Source organism: Sus scrofa, chromosome 2 (genome assembly GCF_000003025.6).
Source record: "Sus scrofa isolate TJ Tabasco breed Duroc chromosome 2, Sscrofa11.1, whole genome shotgun sequence".
NCBI classification, from domain to species: Eukaryota; Metazoa; Chordata; class Mammalia; order Artiodactyla; family Suidae; genus Sus; species Sus scrofa.
Genome location: NC_010444.4, coordinates 33,562,473 through 33,590,181, shown reverse-complemented (window position 1 = coordinate 33,590,181; position 27,709 = coordinate 33,562,473). Strand labels below are relative to the sequence as shown.

The 27,709-nt window shown below is 38.3% G+C and overlaps 1 protein-coding gene across 1 annotated transcript in view; it reads right to left on the bottom strand.

Annotated features, from left to right (window-relative positions):
* SLC5A12 (solute carrier family 5 member 12) overlaps positions 1-27,709 on the bottom strand; it is a 52,561-nt gene that overhangs the window by 23,367 nt on the left and 1,485 nt on the right. The window contains exons 2-9 of the mRNA XM_003122908.4: positions 20,847-20,912; positions 19,294-19,345; positions 17,842-17,909; positions 14,033-14,187; positions 13,774-13,914; positions 9,934-10,063; positions 8,204-8,292; positions 2,441-2,553 (exon numbers count right to left, since the gene is read on the bottom strand). Coding sequence (XP_003122956.1) covers positions 2,441-2,553; positions 8,204-8,292; positions 9,934-10,063; positions 13,774-13,914; positions 14,033-14,187; positions 17,842-17,909; positions 19,294-19,345; positions 20,847-20,912 — 814 coding nt within the window. The remainder of the gene's footprint in view (positions 1-2,440; positions 2,554-8,203; positions 8,293-9,933; positions 10,064-13,773; positions 13,915-14,032; positions 14,188-17,841; positions 17,910-19,293; positions 19,346-20,846; positions 20,913-27,709) is intronic.

Sequence of the window (27,709 nt, the reverse complement as noted above, 5' to 3'; positions counted from 1 at the left end):
GGAGAAGTGTACTGATGTCTGCAATTGACATTTTTTTTTTTTTGGCTGCACTTGCAGCACATAGAATTTTCCATTCCAGGGATCAAATCTGAGCTGTAGTTACTACCTACACCACAGCTATAGCAACACCTGATCCTTAACCCACTGCACCAGGCTGGGAATTGGACCCATGTCTTAACAGCAACCTGAACCACTACAAACACAATGCCAGATCCTTAACCCACCTCACCACAGTGGGAACTACAATTGATAAATAATTAAATTTAATGAAAATAAGTATCTATTATTAAACATACCTTCTAGATGAAACAATTTTACATTATATATTATTACTACTAAAACTATTAAAAACCAACGAAGATTATCGGACTAATGGTGCAGAGAAAATTGGCCATATAAGAAAGAAAACTAGATCCTCATCATAAATCATAGATCAAATAATTTTAAATATGTTGAATATTAAATATAACATTATTTGTAATCTGTAAGGAAGCCTATAAATGGGTTTTAAATTGAATGAAATTTTTAAGCTTTAAGAAATGGATGAAATAGGAGAACAGACTTGGGGTTGCCAAGGGGGAGGGAGTGGGGTGGATTGGGAATTTGGGGTTAATAGATGCAAACTATGGCCTTTGGAATGGATTAGAAATGAGATCCTGCTGTGTAGCACTGGGAACTGTGCCTAGTCACTTATGATGGCACCTGATAATGTGAGAAAATAGAATGTGTACATGTATGTGTTACTGGGTCACCATGCTGTACAGCAGAAAAAAATTGTATTGGGGAAATAACTATTAAAAAACATAATAATTTTAAAAGAAGAAACGGATGAAATAGTAAACAATAGGACATGTGTATTTGATCAAATATAAAATTATAATTTCTGCACATCAAAAACGTATTTTAAGGAGTTCCTGCTGTGGCACAGTGGGTTAAGGATCAGCATTGCTGCAGCTGTAGCATAGGTCACACTGAGGCTCAGATTTTTTTTTTTTCTTTTTAGGGTCTCACCTGCAGCATATGGAAATTACCAGGCTAGGGGTAGGATCAGAGCTGCAGCTTCTGGCCTGCATCACAGCTCATAGCAACACCAGATTCTTAATCCACTGAGCAAGGCCAGGGATCGAACCCACATCCTCATGGATGCTAGTTGAGTTCTCAACCTGCTAGGCCACAATGGGAACACCAAGGCTCAGATTTTATCCCTGGCCAAGAATTTCCACATGCCTCAAGTGTGGGGAAAAAATGTATTTTAAAAAATCTAAGACACATTCTGAATATATACAGGTCATATTTCTTTTATACATAAAGAGATTTCACAAACAAAATTTTTAACATTTCATCAAAAGATAAGTAGAGTAGTTTTTTCACAAAAGAATAAAAATGATTACTTATCATCTGAAAGGTGTTTTAATTCATTATAAATCAAAAATATAATTTAAAGAAAAAATGTGATGTTATTTGGCCCACAAATTTGGCTGATTTTTAAAAATACTAATATCAAATACATAGATAAATATATTACTACTCACTACTGCCACACATAAATATTAATTGGATCTTGGTGGAAATATTTTTCTTAAATGTGTATCAAGAACTGTCAATGGATTTGTATTATTCAACCTGGTAATTTTCTTTTGAAGATTTTTTCTACGGAAAAAATTACAGATAACATTCAAAGATTTATGCATATGGGTTTCATTACGTTACCAAAAACTGAAAAAAATTCAAATTAACAGCATAAAAATCAGAAAATAAGCCATTTAGTAAAATATTAAGCAACCATTCGAAAATCATGTTCCCAAAGAATGTATAAATGACAAAAGAAAATGCTCAGTATAGTATGCTAGAAAAAAAAATACAGGAAAAAAATTTTATTTTAAAAGTATGTATATTTTCCCAAATTACTTACATTTCCTATTACAAGTGAATAAGCATATAATTTCTTTAAATGTAAAAAGAAGTAAACATTGCTAAAGAATAATCAATATTATAAGTGCTACAGTGATTATAAATTTAATCTGCAATTACATGATTAAGCAAAGAGCAATTCTCTTTTGAGGTAAGGTTACTATGAGTTCTCAGTAACAAAGGATTCTTTAGAAAAGAATTTGTCTTTATTACTCAAGGTGACTGACCATAGTGAAGAGAAAATCTTCCTCTGTGGAGGGACTAATAGGATCAATACGTGGCATAATCAAGAGATGCTGATGTGATGAGCACAGGAGAATGTTGAATATCAGGTTGGTGAAAGGTAAGCTATCCGGTCATTCTTTCCCAGTACTTTCCTGATATCTTTGGAAGTGTAAGAATTTATATGCAAGACTTCTCACATATTTCCATGCACACTTGTGCCTTCAGTGTGCCCTGAGTAGCATGTGCAGGATTTTGACATGCACATATCATGATACAGAATAGAAGATCCACCAGCTGTACCTACATAAGCCTTTACTGATCCAGGTGCTCAGTTTGTCGGAGAGGTGAGGAAACCAGATCTTGACAAAGTCCTCAAAGGTCACTGTTGCTAAGGCATTGATGCTGGCAGCTACAGTGCTGCAGGGAGAGAAAAGCAAGAACATAGTTCAAGCTCGATAAAGCTGACCAGGCTGCCCTGATATCCAGTGCAAATAGATAAGACAGAGCTCTAGGAAAAAACAGATACAGACTTAGGTCCTTGTTCTGGAACTTCAAGGTACTACATGACCTACCAACTCACTCTTTAAAGCTGCTTCTGTGCCTGATGCTCTTTGATTTCTTCCTCTAACCACAGTGAAGAAGCTAGGCTTTCATGCCCTAGCTTTCACTGATTCCTCTAAAAAGACATTGAATGAGTTGGCACACAATAGCAGAGAAATTGTGTGAGCGTGTGTGTGTGTGTGTGTGTGTGTGTGTGTGTGTGTGTGTTGGATTTGAGGGATTATCCTAATCTAGGAAATCAGTACAATTTGCCATTCATTCATCCTTCCATTCATTTTTACCATTCATGTATCTGTTCATTCTGGGTACTAGGCATAGAGTGGTGAACCAGAAAGACATAAACCTTACATACCATTTGGTGACATAGACATTTAATAACCAATTATACAATGGACTACAATTGCTATGCAGGAAAAGAACAAGGTGCTATGAAAGTATGTCTTGAAGAGACTGAAACTGATACAAAGTTAGGAGACTCTTCCAGGAGAAATAGATGAATAAAATAGGCATGGAAAGGATCCATGCAGAATGAGGGAAAAAAAAAAAGATGTTTTAGAACAAAGGCAAAATTACAATTAAATGCCTTGAGATGGAAAGCTTGTTTCATTTAAGAATAGGAAGCACAAGAGTGTCTAGCATATAATTAATAAGGGAGAAAGGAGCAAAGATAACACTAGATAGTTGGCACAGACCAAAAGCACATAAAAACTCAGATAGTCTCTCTCTGATTTTCCAGAGTTCAGCCCTAAAACTTGTGTAGTGGGAAGAAACCCAGAAGTTGGAGTTTTCTTTGCTGAATAGCATGAAACTTTATTAAATTTCTTATCTAGACCAGGAATATTTTAGCTAGTAAAACAGATGTATATATTAAATTCATGTGATGAAAAATAACAAGCACAAACAAAAGTTTTGGAAAAGAACCAAGCAAACGAACAAAGCCTGGGCAGCTGTTTGTAAGTTTTCCATTAATATACTTTAGCTAATTGTTTTGTTATCCTCCAATGCTCCTTTGAAAACAAGCTATAGCTGTGCCAAGAGCATGAAAGAATTCAAACTTTGTCTTTCTTCTGTGATACGGTACAATGGTATTATTATTAATTTTAGCTGTAGCTTACTTCATGTGGAATAGTACAATGTCCATCTTATGCAGAATTTAAAAGTTCCTTCCCTATATGACAGTTAGAACAAGTAGAAACTTCCAGCAACCCATTTCTAGGAAGTGAAATTTCAGTATTTTCGGTGACTTTCTCACTTTCCTGAGAATCAGGGCATGGTAATGTGCTCCCTCTAAGAGTCCTTCTCTGTCAGCGGCCCCACATAAGTCAAATGAGGAAAGGAGAAGATCAAATAAAATAAGCTTCCGTGTTCCCAACATATATGTCTCAAAATCCATCCTGTGAAAGTTTCAAATCTTAGGGTTAACTCTTTTTTGTTTGTTTGTTTGTTTGTCTTTTTGCCTTTTCTAGGGCCGCTTCCGCAGCATATGGAGATTCCCAGGCTAGGGGTCTAATCAGAGCTATAGCCACCAGCCTACACCACAACCACAGCAACTTGGGATCCAAGCCGCGTCTGCAACCTACACCACAGCTCACAGCAACGCCGAATGCTTAACCCACTGAACAAGGCCAGGGATCCAACCAGAAACCTCATGGTTCCTCGTCGGATTCATTAACCACTGTGCCAGGACGGGAACTCCGTGAAACCTTAGGGTTAACTCTTGAATCCACTAGGAGGGAGGGAACAAAAAGCTGATTTTGGCCTAGAAGGATCAGATTTGTAGACCCTCTACTAGGTTGCTTTTGCAGTTAGATATATTATGCATAGGCCATTTCTCATGTTCTAAAACTGCTATAAGATGGTGCAAATCTTTTCGCGCCCTACCTCTCAAACACCACCTCTTTATTCTGCCCCCACTTTTGTCTTTCCCTTTCCCCAACCTGACACCTTCCTTAATGTTGTAGCAAAAGTAATTTCCTTGTAATATGTACTGTTCAGTGTGTCTCATTCATGGAATTTTTGGACTGGAGAGCAAAAGCATCAACCACTCTTATGAGGGAATTAATCTGTTGACAGCTCTGGTTCTCCAGTCTGGATAGAGTCAGCTTTAGGTAAAAACAATAAATCACTCTATCTCTGTAGAAGGGACAAAATGAAAGCTCCCGTGTCCTCTCTACTTGTGTTTGGTTCGCTGGTGTTCATCGTTTCTATCCTTGGTTTCTTTGATATACCAATACTAACACCTCAGAACAATATCATTTTGTGTTATTGATGCAAAATCCTACGAAGAATATTAGATAAAAATAATTTGGCAGAACACTGAAATAAAATCACACCACAGTAATTATGCGAATTCAAAGATGTTGCTAGGAGTTGCCGTTGTGGCTCAGTGGAAACGAATCCGACTAGGAACCATGAGATTGTGGGATAATGAATCCAACTAGGAACCATGAGATTGTGGGTTAGATCCAAGGCCTCACTCAGTGGGTTAAGGATCTGGTGTTGCAGTGAGCTGTGGTGTAGGTCACAGACGAGGCTTGGATCTGAGGTTGCTGTGGCTATGGCTGGCGGCTACAGCTCTGATTGGACCCCTAGCCTGGGAACTGCCATATGCTGCACCTGCAGCCCTAAAGACACACACACACACACACACACACACACACACGCAAAAAATAGGTGTTGCTAATTTGGAAATTTGTCAACATATTAATATGCCAAAAGTTAAATAAGAAAAAAATGCTCATTACAAAAATTTCAACATTTTACGAAAATTCAGTGTATCTCTCTAATAAAAATACTTCCTAAAAGTAAAATGAATAAAAATAAATTATAGTAGATAAAAAAAGAATAGGGCAGGAGTTCCCATCATGGCTCCGTGGTTAATGAATCTGACTAGGAACCATGAGGCTTCGGGTTCAATCCCTGGCCTTGCTCAGTGGGTTAAGCATCTGGCGTTGCCGTGAGCTGTGGCGTAGGCCGGTGGCTACAGCTCTGATTAGACCCCTAGCCTGGGAACCTCCATATGCTGAGAGAGTGGCCCAAGAAATGGCAGAAAGACAAAAAAAAAAAAAAAAAAAAAGAATATGGCAGATCTATTGCTATGGAAAGACTTCTAAATTATATTAACTTAATATGAGATTAAATGAATTAATCCTTACAAAATGTAATCTCTTTTTTGTACACTAGGGTTGTATGTCACATAACAAAATAAATTTTCTGGCTTATTAACAAGAAATTATTAACAGTGATTAACTCTGTGCAGTGAGACCAGTGATCTGAGGAATACGACAAAATGTTCTTACTTTTTATCCTGGGATACTATTTTAATTTTGACCCTGATTATTCTACTATCTTAAAATTAGCTTTGACAAATCCTATAATTGATCCTTTGTAACTGAGCTCTCAGAAAGGAAATAAAGCTTTTTCTTCCAGCTGAATCTTTGATTAATAAAGGCAGAAAGTCTATCTTAAAAAGAAAAAAAACTCTTTTTATACTGAAGTATAGTTGATTTACAATTTTCATGTATTCGATATCTATCATCTATCTATCTATCCATCTATCTATCTTCTTCAGATTCTTTTCCATTATAAATTTTTAGAAGATATTAAGTAAAGTTCTCTGTATAGCACATATATGGTGGTATGTATTTTTTTACCTCAAATTGCTAATTTATGCCCCCTCTTCCACTTTGGTAACTATAAGTTTGTTTTCTATGTTTGTTGAGTCTATTTCTAGTCAGTAAATAATTTCATTTGCATCACTTTTTTATTTTTTATTTTTATTTATATATTTTTTTTTTTATGTATTTCAGGGCCATACCCACAGCATATGGATGTTACCAGGCTAGGGGTCCAATTGGAGTTATAGCCACTGGCCTACACCACAGCCACAGTAATGCCAGGTCTAAGCCACATCTGCAGCCTACACCATAGCTCATGGCAAAACCAGATCCTTAAACCACTGAGCAAGGCCAGGGATCAAACCTGCTACCTCATGGATACTAGTCAGATTCGTTTTTGCTGAGCCACAGTGGGATCTATTTTCATCACTTTTTTAGATTCCACATATAATTGGTACTATATGATATTTGTCTTTGTCTGACTTACTTCACCTAGTATGATAATCTCTAGGTCCATCCATGTTTGCTGCAAATGGCCTTATTTCATTCTTTTTCACATGTAATATTCGATATATACTTGTGGTGTATATATACCACAAGTAATGATACTGTCTTAATGTTTTAGTCCATTACTCTTGACATTGCCCCACCATTCTCCAAGTCACTCTCATGTCTCACCTGGATTAAGGTGAACAATCACCCACTAAATAGTCACCCACTTTCATCACTCTTGCTTTTGTTATAGTCTCCTCCCTCCATATAGATTCTTCAACTATATGACATCACTCACGCAAAGCTTCTTTCTTCAAACCGTCTAATGCCTTCCTATTTAATATGAGATCTAAATTCTACCATTTCATGAAGGCTCTTCATGACCTGATCCCTGCTTACCTTTTCAAACTCCTCCCAATCTGCTCTTCTCCCCCTTCCTTTGACTTCAAATCTTCTTTTTGTTCCTGAAATATTCTAAATACATTATCACCTCAGGCTTTGGTATTTCTCTCCCTACTGCCTATATGGTTCCTGCCTGTGTTTTTCAGAGAGCTGGCATCTCCATACATTTTAGGTCTCAACAGAAATGTTATATAGTCAAAGAGGAGTTCCCTAAAGACCCCATTAAAAATAGGATCCCCAGGCCTACCTTCTCTCTAAACTATCACCCTGTCATTTCCTATATACTATTTCTCATTATCAAACAATGCCCTGGGATTTTTGTTATTGTTGTTTAGCTATATATTATCCATCTTCCATGCCTACTAGAATGCAAACTCTTTATCAGGGCAATGCTTATTCCAATCTTGTTCTCTGCAGTATCCCCACTGTCACCACTTGTGCCTGGCATAATATAAATCTTCTAAAATATTGGTCAAAAGAAATGTGTGAATGATTTTGTATTTAGAATAACATCTGTGTTTGGGAGCTGGATGTCATTAGCTGCCTGAATGTGTTATTGAAGATGGAGAAAGATAGATCTGCAGGAATATATTACAGCAGAATGATAAATGCCAGGAGAGTGAGATACCTCTGTGCAGGTGACTGGGAATGGTGGGAGCAGCCATCATCAGACAAAGTTGAGAAATTACGACAAGAGGTCTAGGTTTGCATCCTGCCTCTGCAGTTTACTATCTCAACATGGGTATGTTATCTACCTTGCTAAACTTCAGTTTCCTCACTTGTAAGCTGATGATAATATGAGTAGTTTCAGTCTCATATATTGTACAGTAACTAGTGAGCAAATGCACATAAAGCATTCAGCAGGGCAGCTGACACACAGTGCTTACTCCATAATGATGATCATGACTACGCCTTTATCCTTGTCATCCTTGTTGCCTTGCCATCACATGGTCACCATCATCATTATCAGAACAGAATCTTGTCAATATACTAACCTCAGAGTCCCACTGAAAGCACAAGCCACAAAAAGTCCTGGAAGTCCTGGCATTGTGGGAAATATCTCCAAGACAAAATATGGCATCAGCTGAAGAGGAGGCAAAACAAGATGGGATTAGTGGTTTCATCAGCAGTGTCTGAAATGGGGGAATATAGTTTTTTAGAAAAAGGAGCTAGGAGGGAGTTCCCGTTGTGGCTGAGTGGTGATGAACCGGACTAGTACCCATGAGGACCTAGATTGAATCCCTGGCCTTGCTCAGTACGTTAAGGATCCAGCATTGCTATGAGCTGTGGTGTAGGTCATAGATGTGGCTTCTATCTGGCATTGCTGTGGCTGTGGTGTAGGCCAGTGGCTACAGCTCTGATTCAACCCCTAGCCTGAGAACTTCCATACACTGTGGGTGCAGCTCTAAAAAGACAAAAAAAAAAAGGGGGGGGGTAATAATAGAAGAGTCTGCACAGACTACAGTTGTTAAATGCTGCCAAATGAGGTTCTGATTGGAGATCCCTGGTGGCTCATTGGGCTAAGGATCCTGCATTGTCACTGTTGTGGCTCAGGTCACTGCTATGGTGCTGATTCAATCCCTGGCCATAAGTGCAGCCAAAAAACAAAACAAAACCAAAAAAAATGAGGTTCTGATAAATCCTACCTCAGCAGCCTGGGGTCCTGTAGTGGAAGGGAAGGGGTAGGAAGGTGACAGTCTTATTAGGAAAAGGTGTTGGATAAACTTTAGAAGGTTCAGGAGATTTTAAATGTTTTCCTATGTTTGCAGTGTATGCTATGTTCTTGCCTATTTACCCTTAAGGTTAGAAATTAGACTCTAAAAGCAAATACTTAACACAGGTCTTGCAGGAATCTAGGTACAGGTTCCTACTCTGTAGTCAGATTCGTGGGAGAGGAGCCCCCATAGGACACAGTGGAACAGACAAATGTATAGAGGAAGAGAGGGGAGATGATAGCTTCTCCTGAGCATATTTGACATAAATGGAGTTTTTAAAAGCATGTTTAATGTAATATATTGAGTGATATTGTTTAAACTATAATGAGAAGACATGAGCAAAAGCATTGTAGAAATAAAGGTTATTTTGGAGTTCCCATCATGGCTCAGTGGAAACGAACCTGACTAATATCCATGAGGCTGTGGATTCGATCCGTGGCCCTGCTCAGTGGGTTAAGGATCCGGTGTTGCCTTGAGCTGTGGTGTAGATCACAGATATGGCCCAGATCTGCGTTGCTGTGGCTGGGTGCAGGCCTTCAGCTACAGCTCCAATTTGACCCCTAGCCTGGGAACTTACATGTATGCCATAGGTACAGCCCTAAAAATTAAAAAAGAATGAAAGAAAAAAAGAATTAAGATTATTTTGTTCAATTGGAGATAAAGCATCATTGATCAACCTTGAGATGGATAAGAAAAATGAGTTGAAAGGTAGTGTTGAAAACCAAAGCTATGGGTTCAAGTCTATCTTCCACTCTCCCCAGCCCTGCCCTAGCTCCAGATTTTGCCTTCAAGGACAAGGCAAGGTATCTTCTTTTTACAGGTTCATTCTCCAATATTAGCACCTGACAAGTGATACTATCACACATGAGGAGAGTAAAGAAATCAAGTTTTGGGGGTTTGGGAAATAGCTAGAGGTCCAGGGGGAAATAGGGAAAGGCCCAGCATTACCCATCTATGGCCAGAAGCTCACCCATTTCAGCCAATCCCCCTGGCCTCAAGGGAACACATACTTGGTCCGGTGCTGAGATAGTGCCAGAAGTCCAAGGGTCACAGTCTTTGAAATAGGAGTACATGATTAAGCCAGAGAAGACAGCACATAACAGAATGATCCAGAGGCCCAACAAGTTGAAGTACAAGGCTCTAGAAAAGAACACATATTACTGTGTGGTGAGGTTATCACCAAAGATGCAAAGTAAAATCTGGGGGACCTTTTTGCTATCAAAGAAAATTTTATAGTCTTCAGGAATCTATACATTTTGATACCAAATCACTATGTTATATACCTGAAACTGATATAATGTTGTAAGCCAATTATATTTCAATAAGAAAAATCACATTTTATCCTTTTGCATTTTTTTTTTGTTTGAGAAGATCGCATTCTTAAGACAAATTACAACATTTCAATGGGGTATGTTTTTGATGGGTTTTCTTTTGAAACCAGGAATTTTTCTGCAAAACCTCAATATACGGTTGTGAGTTTTAATTCTTCAGATAAAATTTCGTGTATCGATCACTCTGATTACATAACTTTCAGTAACTTCCCCTCACTCAATTCATGAAATTGTCAAAAAGCCAACTTACATTACATTTTAACATCTTTTCTTTTCCCCCTTAGTGATAATGAGATAAACATAGAAGACACATTTTGGAAATGTTCACTTTGGAGATTAATTTAGATGAAGATTAAAGTTCAGTTGCTTTTTTTTTTTTTTAAAAGGCAAAAGAAAGTATGAAAAACCTAAGGTCATTTTACCCATATTCTCTGGAGCAATTCTTTTTATTCTGCAACACATAGATCACATAGACACGTCTGATTTCAGTTTGAGTGCATGTGTAGTGCCTTATGGTTATTCTGTATTTGTTGCTGTCCTTTGAAAGTTAAAATATTACATATTTTCTAAATCTCAGGCAAGACTTGAAAGTTGGCTGACCTTACACTGGTTCTCTAAGAGAACAAACAATCTTGTTCTGGGGAGTTTCAAGGAGCAGGGACTAGGAGAACATCAGAAGGCCTTTCCTTGGATTCAGCCATTGTTTGAAGGCATTCAGATAGATCCACTTTGAAATGTAAGGACACATATTCATTTCAAAGTCCCCTAAAACCCCTGCTGTTTTGGTGTATGGACCTGACTTTCAGCAAACCCTTAAATCAAAGTACTATTTTATGAAGCAAAGATGTTAAATCAACCCATTTGAAAGTTTTTATTTTAAATTATTTACATTTGGACAGTCTTATCTCTGAGATTCCTTCCTTGGGACTATTCCTACCATGTTTATCTTTGAATTTTCCTTTGTGTTTGTTTGGAGAGGACTGATTTAAACACAGCCTTTGGAGAAAACAATTGATACATAAAGTGGTGAATACCTGTGAACGAATTAGCTGTACTTTTGCTTCTGCCATTTTTTTTTTTTTTTTTTTTTGGTTACACCAGAGGTATGTGGAAGTTCCCAGGCCAGGGATCAAACCCACGCTGTGACCTGAACCAGAGCAGCAGCAAGGCCAGATCCTCAACCCACTGTGCCACAATGGAACTTCCTGCTTCTGTCATTTAGACAAAATTTATCCATCTCCTGGAGAGGCCTCCCTGAACTTTATCTGAAACATCCCTGTTGTCTCATCAGATCCTATTCTTTATACCATTTTAAGTCTTTATACCATTTATCCCTAACTGAAATTGTATATTTATTTATTATCTGTTTCTCCTACTCAAACAAACAGAGGACAGTGTCCCCAGAACACACAACAGTGCTGGCATAGAGCAGACATAAAAGTTTTTTATTTTGGATAATAAATGATTGAATGAATAAATGAAAGATTTTATCCTTGTGTGACTTCAGACGTGTCTTTAAGACTGAGCCAGTTACATCATTGATAAAAAGACACATTTCCTAACTTTTAGATACTATGACAGTAATAGGGAAAAATGAGGCATGGTCACAAGAAAAAATAGTATAACACAAGCACGTAAGATTAGAAAAGACCTTGATTTAACAGAAAATTATTATTTATTTCACCTAAAGAGGCTTCTCTTGTCAGATATCATCAACTCTATTTTAAAAGCAGAATTTTAAATGAATTCTAATTTTACATAAATTTTATGATCAAAATTTGATTTGATCTTAAGTACTTCAGTAATTGAACTATTTGATAAAGTGATGATCCATGTGTAGAGAGTTTGTCGATTTTATTTATCATAGCAAGATATAAATATGTTACCATTTAATTGATGGAATAGTAGATAATACTTTCAGGTCTTTCTTGTGAGGGTGTGTGAACTATGAAAGTAAAATATTCCCTTTTGAAATTCAAGCTACAAAATGTTGAACCTCATCCAGTCAATTTTTTATTTTATTCAGTCTAAATAAGAGACTGTGCATTGAAAGCATTTTAAGATCAGTTATGGAAATATTCATAGTGACTGTTTCTCACTCTTCAAGAAAAATTAAAGGCATCCTGACAGTCTGAAGAGGCTGAAATCTTCAGCATCAGCAATGAATGACAGTATTTCTTAGGCAGGTTAACAGGTAGCCCAGAGGCCTTCCTGGATGAGGCTGACTTTTGATAGCTCATGGTCATATACTAATTAACCTTGCTGATGTTACTAAGACTGCTTACAGACAGGCTACAAACCATAAATAGGAACTATTCTCCTCTGGCTAGTTTCAAACTGATTGTATCTGCAGGATGTCTGTCTTGGGAAACCCTAGTTAAAGAATGCTTAAGGTTTCAAGATGTTCCTTTGATCTATATTTAGGAACCATGAAAAACATATAAGAACTTGCTTGATGACTCTTAGAGGGTATCTCCATACCCCATTCTGGTGTCTGTGGCAGGAGCTGTCTCTGTTGCTACAATAAATTTCTCTTTTGCTGGGAACCTTGAGTGGCTCTGGCTGTTTGATTCTGAGAGCCAGGGTACACCTGGCTTCATGAGTATGAAATGCCCATTTTTGATGCAATGCTAGCTTTTCCTGCCAGTTTTGCAGGGGGTGGGGGTGTAGTGCATAACTTCCTTTGTCCCCATTCTATAGAGCAGAATGGTTTGAAAAAGGCTTAGCAAATTGTCACTCTGTGGAGTTCTTCAGAGTGAGCAGGCCTGGTAACATGGGTGAATGGTTATCCTGACAGGGATGGAAACAGCCAAAGCCCCATTATGACTGGCTTCATTCCTTTGGGTTTTCCTCTTTTAACCTCTCCTTAGAAACTTTTAGGATACATCTGTCAAAATTAAAATAATAGTTGGAGGGACCACATGCTGAATGAACCATCTCATCACAGAAACAGTAGGTAAAAAATACATGCCTGCTTATCTCTGCACCATCATACATGGCACTTATTAATTTCTCAGTAAATGAAAGCAGTAAATGATGGCAAGCAAAGGCAGACATTAAGATGTAAGTTCAAATTCCAGTTCTGTCACTTCCTTGCTGAAATGGGAGTAATGATGCCTGCCTCAAAAAATTGTTGAGGAGTTCCCGTCGTGGCTCAGTTGCTAACGAATCCTACTAGGAACCATGAGGTTGTGGGTCCGATCCCTGGCCTTGCTCAGTGGGTTAAAGATCTGGCGTTGCCCTGAGCTGTGGTGTAGGTTGCAGACGCGGCTTTGATCCTGCGTTGCTGTGGCTCTGGTGTAGGCTGGTGGCTACAGCTCCGATTGGACCCTTAGCCTGGGAACCTCCATATGCCGCAAGAGTGGCCCTAGAAAAGGTAAGAAGACAAAAAAAAAAAAATTGTTGAAAGGATTAAATGAGTCTGTTTCTTTCTTTCTTTTATACACACACATAGTAGGAAGCATATAATATGAACCCAGGAAGGGCAGAGAAAAAACAAAGAAATATTTATTAACTCACAGCTTGGCATGCTTTTCTGTTTTGCAAGAGATGCATCGCTGGATGGTTGACTGGTTAACACCATAGATCCCAAGCCATGTAAAAGTTCCTCCCACTGAGATTGTCCAAAAAGTGTGCCGTCTGAGGGGATCTACATCAAAGCTATAGGCAGAGAGAAGTGGTGAACAAACATGTTCCTTTGATGCCCAAATATTATTTTAGTTTATGAGCTCATACAGCAAACTCTTCATAAAACAAGAAAAAATAGCATTGGACATACTCAAAGAGTTTTAGTCGAGATCCATTTGCTGATTGCTCTAATACATTGCTTAATCCACCAGCACGCGCGGATCCTTGAATGAGAACTGTTAAGAAGCCCACAATCATGACCACCATCTGAAATGCATCGGTCCACACCACCGCTTTTAATCCTCCCTGAAATGGAGAGAAGGGGTGTGAGTTCTTAAAAACGAAGCCTGCATCTCTTCCGTTTCTGCACAACTCTGCTAATGCAATCTTCCTTCCTTCTTCCTTCCTTCCTTCTTTCTTTCTTTCCATCCTTCTTTCCTCCCTTCTATCCTTCTATGGCCACTTAACACCTTTTGTATGCTAAGTTTATTGAGGATAATCACTTGAGTCTGGCTTGTACAATTTAAGATTTTTTTTTTGAAATTTAATGATTGTGAATAAATTTGGGGAAACTGAGATAGTACACCACTGAAAAAGAAGGAAAAAACTAGGAAGGAATGATAGATTCCAGACCTTCCTGGAGACTGGGGTTTTAAGAGATAGAGGATGGTCAAAATTGTGAAGTGAGCACACCAAGGTTTCAGGAGGGTGAAATTAACAGTAGAACTCAGGAGAGAATGATTAGACAAGAGGTTAGAACAGTTATCAAATATGGATCCTCTTTAGCTCACTTGGGGAATTTGAAAACAAAAACCAACTTCTGAGACCCATCTCATGGAACTCTGAATAAGGTCTGGCCTGGGACCCTGTCCTAAGTGTTTTCTAAAGTCACCCCCCCACCCCCGCCCCGGTGACTCCAGTGTATAATTGTAGTTGAGACTACACGGGCAAGAAGAAAGGAGGAGAGAAAGAGGCTGCTGGAAAATCCCTTAGGACCATGGTGAAGGTGGAATGAGAAAATTAAAATAGATAAAAATCAAGTGATATATTTAAAAAGTGCTCTGAAAATGAATAACCACTATGAGAAAGTAAGGATGTGGTATTTTTAACATTAAAAAAATAGAACTATCATTCCTGGTTCCTCCTCCAGAGTGTCAAGAACTTCTGTGAAAAGATGACAGATTTCATCTTTATCTTCAGAGGAAAGAAGACATTGGATTGTCTCATCATTTTTTGTATAATTAAAATTAAAATGTGCTTAAGAAACAGACATTAAAGTCCCTGCCAGATGCATTGTATTTGTATATTCTCTTCGAATTCTGATGAGGAATATTCAATCTCTCACTCCCACCTCCCTAGCAGTGGTATTTTGATTTTCTTTAAACACATTAAGCCTTCCAAACTCAAACCTCAACATCGGATTTTAGTGATATAGAGGCTAAATGTCAAACCCCTCAGTTTTCAGAGGCTACTTGACATAGATTATGCAAAAATATGCATAAACCTGAACTTCCGCTAGACCTGGAGCAAAAGAACAAACCACTTTATCACCACTTTAACAAATGTACATCAAAAGGCAGATCACAGCTCAGGTGCAAACGTCTCTGATTCTAGGACTCCTTCTTACAGCAAGAGACACACACCCACCCACACCACTGTCTATAATCCTGCCTGCCTCAGTGTCACTGAGGCATTTCATCAGTCTGTGCTATTTGGGTTCTACTGTGGACGTCACTAGACTGCAAACTCCTGGATGGCAAAAATCACTTCTCATTTCTTTCACCTCTCCCACTGGCTATCGTAGCTATGCTACACAGGATTATCAGAGTAAAGAGAGGGCAGTAGGAGCAGAAGTGTTAGAGAAGTAAGCCACAGTTTTGGTGAGACACTGAAGCCAGTTGCCTGGCTAGAGAGAGGAGGGGTGGAAGAGAGGTGTGGTGAGAAGAGGTTAGATGGCTGGATTGATTCACCTTTCCAAAGATTTTCAACTCTAGGCTAAGAAGCTTACTTTATCCTGTGAGTAATAGGAAGCAAGGAGAGAATTAGGTCAGTCAAGTTGTGTGAGGAAATGGATGTTTTAAGACTAAGCTGATAGAAGCATGCCAGGTGGAAGGAAGCACTGAAATCAACCAGGAGGTAGTACACTTAGTTCATTTTTGTTTATTGTGATTATTCAAATATCCTGGCTAATTTCTGACATCTTGGTTTTCGGTTTCTATTTCTTCTACTTTTTCTTTTTTTCCTTCTTTTTTTCCTCTTGTTTAAATCAGTTGAAGTTTTGTATTGCTTTGTTTTAATTCCCGTTTTCTACTTTGACTATTTCATTTAAATGACTCCCCTTGAAATTTTGCCATGCATTTTTAATTTAGAGTCTGAATTTTTAAAATGTCTTCATCTCCAACAATTCAAGGATAATAAAATTTTGAGTCTAATGACTCTCTTCCAGATTTACATGCTATTGTTGTCCAAATGAAAGTTATTATTTTCCTTAATCCCCAAATTACATATAATAATAAGTATTATTATATTTACATTATGAATTATATTATTGGGTATTATATAAATTATAGCATACTATAAAATGTTGTTATCTTTAAGCACCAAAAATTGTTTCACTAGGCTTATGAAATGTTTACTATTTTATTTTCTTGTCATTGCTTCTTCCATCTAAACTTGAATAATTTTCCTTCTGCCCACAGAATTCCCTCTAAGATTTTCTCAGGGGAAGACATGTTAGTGGTAAATTCTCTTAGTTCTTGACAGTCTGTTTCTGAAAGATGGTTTTGCTGAATACACAGTGAGAGTTGACACTTGTTTTCCTTCAATGCTTTGAAGATAATTAGTCCACTGTTTCTGGCTTCCATTACTATTGCTAAGAAGTCTGCCTTTAGTGTCCTAAGCAATGCATCTAGTTATCCATCTCTGGGTGTATACCTCAGAGCTACTAATCTGTTACCTATGGCCAAGAGTATAAGGAGCAGGAGCCTATTTTTAACTTCAGTAGGAGATATGTGTCTGGAATATAATTATGGTAGCAAGATTGGAATGGAAAAAATAAGATGAAACTTTGTTGAACAAGGAAATGGTGATATGTGCAAGTATGAAAAAGAAAGATGAGAGCATTTTTAAATTATGTATTATCATGATATATGTTTTAAAAAATAGGTGATATGCACGTAATGCCAAAATACATGGATGGTCTACTATATGACAACATATCAATCATTTTATTTTTCTCTATAAAGGAGGAATGAGAATTCAACTATCTGGGAACCATTGCCATATTCTTAGTTGGTTACTTATGGCATCTATACATTGGTACCAATGACGCAGAAGAATAAAGATTCCTGTTGCAAGACAAGGCAAATAATAGGTGCTCAGTGAATGTTTGTTGAACTAGATGGATTATAACAATTATATATGTTGCCAATACCACCTAGGTTCCTTGGTTACAACTGGGTATGTGTAAAGCCAAATGTTAAATGTAACCCAAGCTTATCCATCCGTATGAGACAAAAATGAGCTGTGGAATCCCTCAAATTTACAAAATACCATCCATCCTTGATCATTCATTCATACATTTAGTATTTCTCAACTAGTAGATAGTGAAGCATAAAAACTACCTACGGTTTATAATCACTATTAATGAGCACCTTGTTTTCTTTATAGTTGTGTACGGCCACCTAGCCTCCAAACGAGATTATTTCTGTCAGAAAACCTCTCAGCCATTCCTTCCTCAAATGAGCCCTGAGCCCAAATTCTACTAATGGTTGACACTGGAAAGAATTTTAAACCAAACAATAGCACCTTCCTAAGGAAAGGTGATAGATAAGCTGGCATATTTCTGTTTAATGTTAGAATAGCAGTTTCTGCTGTAATTAGATGCCCTGTTGTTGGAAATTTTCCCTTCTCCCATATTAGGAGGTAGTGCTAAACACTCTTTTACAGCTAGATACATACCAGGGTACAATAGAATGTGCAAACAATTCCTGTTGCAAACACAGAGCCCCAGAGATCAAACCCAGTCACTGTGAAAGGAGAAAGAAAATATATTGAAAGAACTTTCTCTAAGGAAAGTAAAGGAACAAGCTTTATGAGGAAAAAGTTACAATGTTTTTGTCTGTGTTCTTTGGGGAAAATGGAAAGCAAATTAGAGTTGCCTCATTTCAAATTTGCTCACCTCTGATAACAATTATTTTATTACATTATTATACCTCACTCAACCCAGTCCAATATTTTCATGTAATGTCAAAAGCCAAAATTTACCTCATAAGATTCCAGAGCTTAGCTTCCAATCTCTATACCAATTGTTTGCTTGTTTGTTTGTTTTTTTTAACAAAGTTAGTCTGAAACCACCTAAACATTGACCATGAATAAATATTTTTCAATATAAACACATAACACAATGCAATTGAATACTGAGAACCTCTAATATTGTAGATATCATTGTGACATTTATATCACTTTTGTTTTTTCTTTCCTTTTATCCTGGGATTCTATTCATTCAAGATGGTCAAGTTTAAATTTTAAATTCTACAAGCACATTTTATTCATGTATTTGGAGTATCTATTCATGAAATTACTGAGAAAGAACCATATATTGTTGATGAGCTTTTTAGTGGCTGTGTGTATACAGTACAAAATCATCAAATTTATTGCTACCAAAGCGGAAAGGGAAAGGGGTAGGGATAAATTAGGAGTATGAGATTACTGATATGAACTGCTATATATAAAAAAGATAAGCAAAAGGATTTACTATATAGCATGGGAAATGTATTCAATATTTTTTAATAACCAGTAATGGAAAATAATCTGACACTATACACATATATATAGAATTGTATATAACAATATATATATAATAACTAAATTACTTTGCTGTAAACCTGAAACTAACACAATGTTGTAAGTCAATTGTACCTCAAATTTTAAAAATTGCTGTTACTTCAGTGATTAGAAAACAAAACAAATAATAATCAAATCGGGTATTTGCAACCATGTGGGTCAAATCAAGTAACTTGGTATTTGCCTTATTTTCAATGTTGTTCAATTTTTTTAATTTCTTTTTATGGCTGACCTGCAGCATGTGGACGTTCACAGGCCAGGAGTGAAATTGAAGCTCCAGCTGTGACATACGCCACAGCACAGCAACACTGCATCCTTAACTCACTGAGTGAGGCCAGGAATCAAACCTGAATCCCCACAGAGACAACACTGGGTCCTTAACCCACTGAGCCACAACAGGAACTCCTCAAAGTTCAATTTTCAGAGCTTTATGTTGTGATGACTACAATAATTCAGAGCATCCTAATCACAGGAGAGTCTCCCCAACAAGAATTGTAAGTATATTTCTCAAGGTGAGAATGCAGGCATAAAAATGGTGAAACGTGCAACAGAGTGTTACTGACTCACCTTGATTGAGGGCCAGAGCAGGTGCATATACCACCACTCCCGTGTAGAGAATCTGGGGTAGAGACAAGAATCAAGTGTACAGTGAGAAGCATGATATGGAAAGGAAACTTGCCTAAAAAAAATTCCTTATTGACCTTAGGGATACCTCTCCTTAAACTTGTCCTCCAAACATTTCATTCCCTTACACTCTTGTTTTGAAGCCGTTGGCCACTGCAACTAATTGGTGAAAGGAATAATAAGCATTAGATGGAGGAGGGAAGTTTGACTTTGAAGACGGCTGCAAATTTTGAGATTTTTATGGCTAGATTTGGTATATTTCTGAAGAGTACAGAAATAGGGTACAAGTTGTTTTTGATTCACCCTTCCTTTACCCCACCAAGCACATATCACCATGACACAAACATATTTTAGCAGGTTGCTGAAGTATGGATTTTAGAGTAGAGATGGAAAGAATCTGTTGAGGAAAGCACAGTGTAGGTAAAACTACCAACATGGGTGATCTCCATAATGAACATATCCTCAAAGTCCCAGAGCTGCAACCACTACCCTGGCAGAAGTGGGTGCAGTTTCTTTTAATTTTAAATGAAATTTCACCATTTAGAAATTCATGGGTTTTAAATTTCAGGGTTTTATTTTATTTTAGCCTTTTTGTCTTTTTAGGGCCGCATGTGGAGGCATATGGAGGTTCCCAGGCTAGGGGTCGAATTGGAGCTGTAGGTGCCAGACTACACCACAGCCACAGCAACACAGGATCCGAGCCGAATCTGCAGTCTACACCACAGTTCATGTCAACGCTGTATCCTTAACCCACTGAGCAAGGCCATAGACCGAACCTGTGTCCTCATGGATACTAGTCAGGTTTATTTACCACTGAGTCACGATGGGAACTCCATGTCAGAGTTTTAAAAGGCAAGTATTTAGGGACAGGTCAAGAAGAAGAGTTTCCCTCCTTTTCTCCCTCTTCAATCCTTGAGTCAGTGAGTGGGAGCTTTGATTAAGAAATGAGAAGAAGGTTATCTTTCAGGAGAAAATTATTGATAGGTCAAGGAAAATCCATGTGTGGTGTGTCACCAGTAAGTTTGGGGCCACAAAGGGGCACCCCAGAATCTGGAAGCTAAGGGAGGCATCTATAAGAGGAAATTGGGGGTATTGGTTTGAGAGTATAGTCTTAAAGTGAATTTCAGCAAGGCAAATATATTTCTGGTTCAACATAGTTAGCTAGTTAGGAAAAACATCAGTTACCAGACCATTTCATATCAAAAGCAACTCGTGCAGGTTAAATACAAGTTCAAAGTAAATTTAAGACTATGCCCTTTTTTTCTCCTTGGTGGTTAATGATATACCTTTGTTATTATTTGCACAGATATATGGAGGTCTGTAAAATGTGGACAACCCTTGATGTTATCACATATCTTAAAAGTCCTATCCTTGGAAGAAAGTAGCTCCTTCTTAGTGTGAAGTCTGTCCTTTAATTGTGTTAATTTCCCCCTGAAATAAACAAAACCATACTTGTCCCTGCCCCAATCCACCTCTGCGAAGCCTTCAACCCTTACCGTCTGTAAAATGTAGATGACCGTGGCTGCATAGCGAACTGGTTTGTTGAATCGTAGTTGTAAGTACTGCAAAGAAGAGAGAGAAGGACATGCAAAGAGTTGGTGAGGAGCTTCTGAGAAAGTTCTTTTTTCTTAGTATTTCCAAGTTTAGTGCTTGGATTTTATGCTATCTATACTTGGAAAAAGTATAGGAAAAAATTGATTTGAAGTCAAAGACATAGTAAAGCTCAATTTTTGCTCAAGCTTCTTATGATGGTCAGAGAAGAGAAATGCTTTTATTTTTAAATTGTTACTGCTTCAGTTAAAAACAAAAAAACCTTCAAAAAAAAAGTCTTTCATCTTTCTTTTTTTCTTCTTAGGGCCATACCTGCAGCATATGTAAGTTCTTGGCCAGGAGTTGAATCAGAGCTGTAGCTGCTGGTCTATACTACACACACACCAACTCGGGACCTGAGCTGCATCTGCAACCTACACTACAGCTTGTGGAGATGCTGGATCCTTAACGCACTGATTGAGGCCAGGGATCGAACCCACTTCCTCACAGACTCTATGTCATGTGAGTCACAACAGGAACTCCAGACTTTCTCTCCAGGGGTCTTCCCACTGGATATACTGAAGCCATTGTTTCCTTTTTTATCCCCACTGCCCCCAGGTTTAGTTCAGGCCTTATTTAACTCCTTCTCAGATCACTGCAGTATCCCACCACTTGATCTAACTCCAAGCCTTGCCCACCCATTCCAACAACCACACACCTGTCACATTGACTCTCCTAAAGCAGAACTCTGGTCATGTCATGCTTCTCCTCAAAATTTCCATGATTCCCCATCACTGACAAAACAAAATGCATATCACAAGCTTGATATTCTAAATCCTCTACTCTCTGATCTACACCCTTCTTGTCTGAAGCCACTAAACTTCACTATATTTATTCTCCACATAAAAACATGGTGTATTGTTTCACCAGCATGCTTTGTACTCTCTAGACTTCTCCTTTGTGTAAAGCACTTTTCAACGTGAGAGAGCCTCCTTCCTCCCACCGTGATTCACCAATTCTTAGTCACCTTTCATAAAGGACAGCCCAGTTGCCCTTCTTATCCCTACTCCTATTTTCTCCCCTGAGCTCCTTAGGGCCATTATACTAAACTTCTTCTGGATGTTACAGCATGTGACCACCTGCTACCTTGTACTTAGTGCTGGATTTGCATATCTTACTGTATTCATTTCCTATGGTTACTATAACAAAATATCACAAACACGGTGGCTTAGGAAAACAGAAAAGTGTTCTTTTACAGTTATGGAAGCCAGAAGTTCAAAATCAATTCCAGGGGGCCAAAATCAAGGTGTTGATGGGGCCTTGTTCCCTCTGGAGGTCTTTGGGAAGCATTTACTTCTTGTGGAGAGTTTGGTGGCTGTGGGCATTCCTTAACTTCCAGCTTCATCACTTTAGTCTCTGCCTCCATGGTCACGCTGCCTTCTCTTGTCTGTCAAGTCTTCTCTGTCTCCCTCTTATAAATGTGATTGTACTTAAGGCATATGTAGTTAAACCAGGATAACCTCTTCATCACAAGTCACTTGATTTAATCAGTTTTGCCAGGGGTGGGGGGTGTGTTTCCCCATAAGGTAATAGTCACAGGTTCCTGGAATTAGAATATTTATTATCTATTTTTTGGAAGAACATGTATTTTTTTTTCAGTTTATCACACTTACCTTCCCAGATGTAAGTAGTGTCCTATATTACTCATTTTATCTTCATCTTTCATGTATTCATCTGTTTAACAAATATTTATTACTTGCCCTCCATACTGCTTTCTGACATACAATGGTAGCAAGTACTATATAGTTCATGACCCAAAAGATTTTACAGATTAAAGGAGGTCACCATTAACATATTTATGCCAATTAAAGTTACAATGATGCCATGTACTAGAAGAAGCCTACAGGGAGCCATGGACACCCTAAACAGATGGATCTGATTTATCATTGTAGGTCAAGAAGGTATTCCTGAGTAAGTATTCCAGAAGACACTAGCATTTTTTCCAGTGCCTAATAAAGACGTATTGAATGAACAAAATAAATGTTAAACATAGCATATGACTTGAAGATTTAATATCTTGGTAGTAGTTCTTGGTAGTAGTTCTTTCCCATCTAATTTAAGAAAAATCATTTTGATTAAAACAGGACTTAACTACTGATATGTCCTTTTCCTAGAAATGATACATAAGTAAGCAGTGTTTGATGGTTTAAGCTTGCCCTTCTTTGAAATCCTTAGAAGGGACTCCTTTTGGCAGAATTGTCACTAAATTTCACACTAATCCACATTTCCCAATTTATCTGCTCAACCCTTCACCTTGAGGAAAGAACCACATTCTTTTCAGACCCTCATTCTCCAGATGGTGGTGCACTGTGAGTCGGGCAATCACCTAGTGGATGTGTGACTGAGGGCACCCTTATTTAGGGCCTCACCATGGCATATGGAAGTTCCAAGGCTAGGGGTCAAATCAGAGTTGCAACTGCCAGCCTATGCTATAGCCACAGCAATGCAGGATCTCCAAACCACTGAGCGAGGCCAGGGATCAAACCTGTGTCTTCAGGGATACTAGTCAGGTTTGGTACAGCTAAGCCACAATGGTAACTCCGAGGAAAATATTTTCAAAGAGGTAAGGAAGACACCGAGGAACCAAAAATCTCAGCTATCATAGGAAGGAAAAAAGAAAGCAAAACTTTTTTGCTGAGGACAACTTGGATTCAAATCATATGCCCTTGGAAAGAGTAGTCTATTGTGCATGGCTTCCTCTTTCTAAAATCACTGCTTGTAGGATTTAATGACATAGTGTATGATAATGCCAAGTCCAGGGACAGGAATATAATGGGATGTTGGTAACTACAGTAGTCACTGTGGGTGTGACCCCTGTAGCTTATTGGCATTTCCTGTTCCAGTACATGTTGATAGCATCCAACCGTACCGTGATTATCTTCTCCAGGGCTTTGTCTCAGCCTTTGCACAGGGCAGTCTAGAAGCCGTTTTGTCATTGGATTGTAGCCAGTAACAAAAGGAAATTGGCAAAAAAAAAAAAAAAAAAAAAAAAAAAACGCATTTATTTTCATTTCAGGCAGGACAAGCCTGATATGGGTTCTCTGCTATCTCCCAGAGATCCCCAGTGAGACTGAACCTCAGTTGCTCACAATAATAACCTGGTCAAAAACACATGTTTTATTTGCTTCCCTTTTTCCCATGTTTCACTTCCCACTTGCCTACCAATGGTTTAATAAAATTGTTCCTCCCCTCCCCCAGATGACTTGCACTCAACACCTCCTTGTCTCAGGATTTGCTTCTGGAAGAATGCAAAGGAAGACAGTGATATTTCAACCAACTATGATACAAATGGAAGCTGCAAAACTGCTTGCGTAATGAGCTGTATCCTCTTGTTGATAAGGATTCTTTTCTTATCACATGAAGAACCCAAGATAGGCTACTGGTGGATGAGACAACGTGTAGCCAGGCAAGTTATCCCATCTGAGCTCCCCTAGACAAACAAGCCACTCAGCAACCTAGTAGCTGATGGAAGGCACACAGATGGAAGGCACTCAGCTACTAGGTTGGTGAGTGGCTTGTTTGTCTACGAGTAGAACAGCCTTACTGTCTTGCTAGACCCTCTTGAGCTCCAGCCAGATTACTGAACCACAGAATTGCAAGCAGACAAAATTGCTATTTTAAGAAATTTATTTTGCAGTGGTGTGTTATACAGCAATAGATAACTGATATAGAAATTGGTATCAGAAGTTGAGAAATGTAACAAACTCCAAAATATGTGGTATTGGCTTTGGGACTGGATGTCATATGAAAATTTGGGAAAGCAAAGGGGAAATTTTTCTGGAAAAATGGGAAGGCTTTGAGGAAACTGCTAAAGGAAGCTGGAAAAAGTCAGTTTTCCTATCATCTTGGTTTAGTTCCTCTAAATTTAGTCAATTCAGTCCAACTAGAAAGACGGTATTAAGAAAAATATGCACAAAGAAAAAAACTGGATCAGAAGTAAGACTCCTTGAATTCTAGTTTGAGCTTTGCCACTATCTCACCTCTATAATCTAAGCCTCTGGTTTCTCATCCAGGAAACAAGAGACTATTCAAGCTGTAATTCTACATCTAAAAAGTTGTATTTGCTTCCTCATCCAATGGCCATCTTTGATAGGTGTATAGCTGTTACTACAGTTGAAAGTAAAAATGGAAGTTCAATAGAAAAAGTACACACTTCATGGATGCATTTAAGAATAGCACAGGAGGAAGTTCTCCTTGTGGCTCAGTGGAAAAGAACCTGACTAGTATCCATGAGGTTTCGGGTTCAATCCCTGGTCTCACTCAGTGGTTAAGGATCTGGTGTTGCCTTGAGCTGTGGTAGGTCACAGACACAGCCTGGATCTGGTGTTCCTGTGGCTGTGGTGTAGACTGGCAGCTCTAGCTTTGATTAGACCCCTAACCTGAGAATTTCAATATGCTGCAGGAGCAGCCCTAAAATAAATACATACATAAATTAATTAATTAATTAATTAATTAATACATAAAAAATAAAAATACCACAGGTAACATTTACCATGAGGTTCAATTATGTTCAAAACCCCAAACCTAATCTAGCCGCACAATTTTCCATCCCAGGAAATAACAAGTCTACTTACTTTTCATGCTGGTTCAAGCCCAAATAATATATAGCCATTCTAGACTCTTTGTGTCTCACTCCCCACATCCAGTTCATTCATTCCAGAATCTTGGCACCTCTCCCCCACTTGCAAAACTTCACTTGCATCATCCTCTCTGTCTCCACTCTAATACCATCATCTCTTGACTAGATTATAGCAAGAGCTTCCTAAATAGACCCCTTGCCTCAGCAGTAAAAACTCTAAAATTATTCTCAACATCCACCTAGAGTAATACTCTTAAAATACAAATCACATCATGACACCCCTGCCCAAACTCTATAATGACCTATCTCAGTGAGAGTAAAAAACAATCCTTACGATGACCTGAAAGAAGCTTCACAACATTGGCTGAAGCCTCATCACACCTAAATATCTATTTTACAACAAATATTTTGTCACATTATTCACTATACTGAGATAATACTCAAAAATAATGTCTTATACCTACACATCTAATTTCTCAAAAAAAAATTTTGACCATGCCACAGTATGCGGAAGTGCCCCAGTCAGGGATCAAACCAGTGCCACAGCAGTAACCCAAGCCACTGCAGTGTCAGTGCCAGGTCCTTAACCCTCTGAGCCACAAGAGAACTCCTCTCAAATTTTAAATGTGGTTGCTAAAATACACAAATATAATTTTAAGGAGAACTAAAAGGAAAGCATTTTACCAAAAAAAAAAAAAAAAGTGTGTACTCTATAATGATCTATAATGCTTAGAAAACATTATGGAGGAGTTCCCATCATGACTCAGTGAAATGAATCTGACTAGGATCCATGAGAACACAGTTTCCATCCCAGGCCTCACTTAGTGGGTCAAGGATCCAGTGTTGCTGTGAGCTGTGGCATTGGTCAAAGACACGGCTCAGATCCCACATTGCTGTGGCTGTGGCCTGTGGCATAGGCTGGTGGCTACAGCTCCAATTTCCAATTTGACCCCTAGCCTGGGAACCTCCATATACCATGGATGTGGCCCTAAAGAGACAAAAAAAGAAAAAACAAATAAACAAATAACAACAACAACAACAAACTACAATGAAAGAAGACATAGAGAGGTAGCAGCCTGGCATTATAATTAAAAAGTCTGGATTAGAGATAAAAAAGTAATTCAGAAGTTATTCGGTTGAAGAAGTCCAAGAAAAATGAGAAAGCACATAGACACCAGCCCAGAAACTAGTGTTAAGGGTAAACAATAAGAGACCAGATTTATTAGTGTATGATACAATAAGGAAGAAAATAACTCTAACCAAAGTGGAGACAACATGAGGAAACTAATTATAAACTGTCCAAGTGGAGATAATGAAAAAGTATGATATTGCAAATGAGCTGAGCCTAATTTATAACGAGGGTGAGAACAATTCCTTATGCTTTGACACAGGAGAGAATAGTGATAAAGCAGCACAGATGGCATATATTAGTCTTGAAATCCCACTACATACAAAAGCAATTAAATCAGTTGGCTATTGCCTACCCCAAAACTAAGAAACTAAGGACTTGATACTTCTCACAATTTTTAGGATTGGCTGGGTGATTCCTCTATTGTTTTCCCAGGGCTTTCATGGGGCTTCGATCAATTGAAAGATCAGCCGGGTGAGAAAGTGCAAGACGGCCTCACTCACATGTCTGGTGGTTGGTGTTGGCTATTGGCCAGGGTGCCTCTGTCCTCTATGTGTCCACTCATCCTCCAGAAGCTAGACCAGCTAGACCAGTTCCCTGACATAGCTGTATTGGCATAGCATTCCAAGAAGGCAAAGGCAATAGCTTTTTGCTCATGAGTCTCCATAAGACTTGGGCTCCACATTCACACATCACTTCTGCCACATTCTACTGGTCAAAACAAGGCGCAAGGTCATCACAGACTCAAGGGGAGGGGAAATGGGCTCTACCCTTTTGGTCTTTACTACTTTAAAAGACCCTGGTAAGAATATCTATGGATGGGTAGCAGGAAAGGGAGGGTGACCAAAGAAACACAAATTCAAGCTTCCATACAGAGATTGGTATAAATGTGGGGACAGTTACAATAACAAGAACAATAATGATAATGTTACAAAACCTTCTCTGGCATTTTCCATTCGCCAGACTCCGTTAAACGTATTTGCATATAATAACTCATTTACTGCTCACAGACATCCTTTCAAGACAGGCCCCTTTATTATTCCTATTTTACATATGTGAAA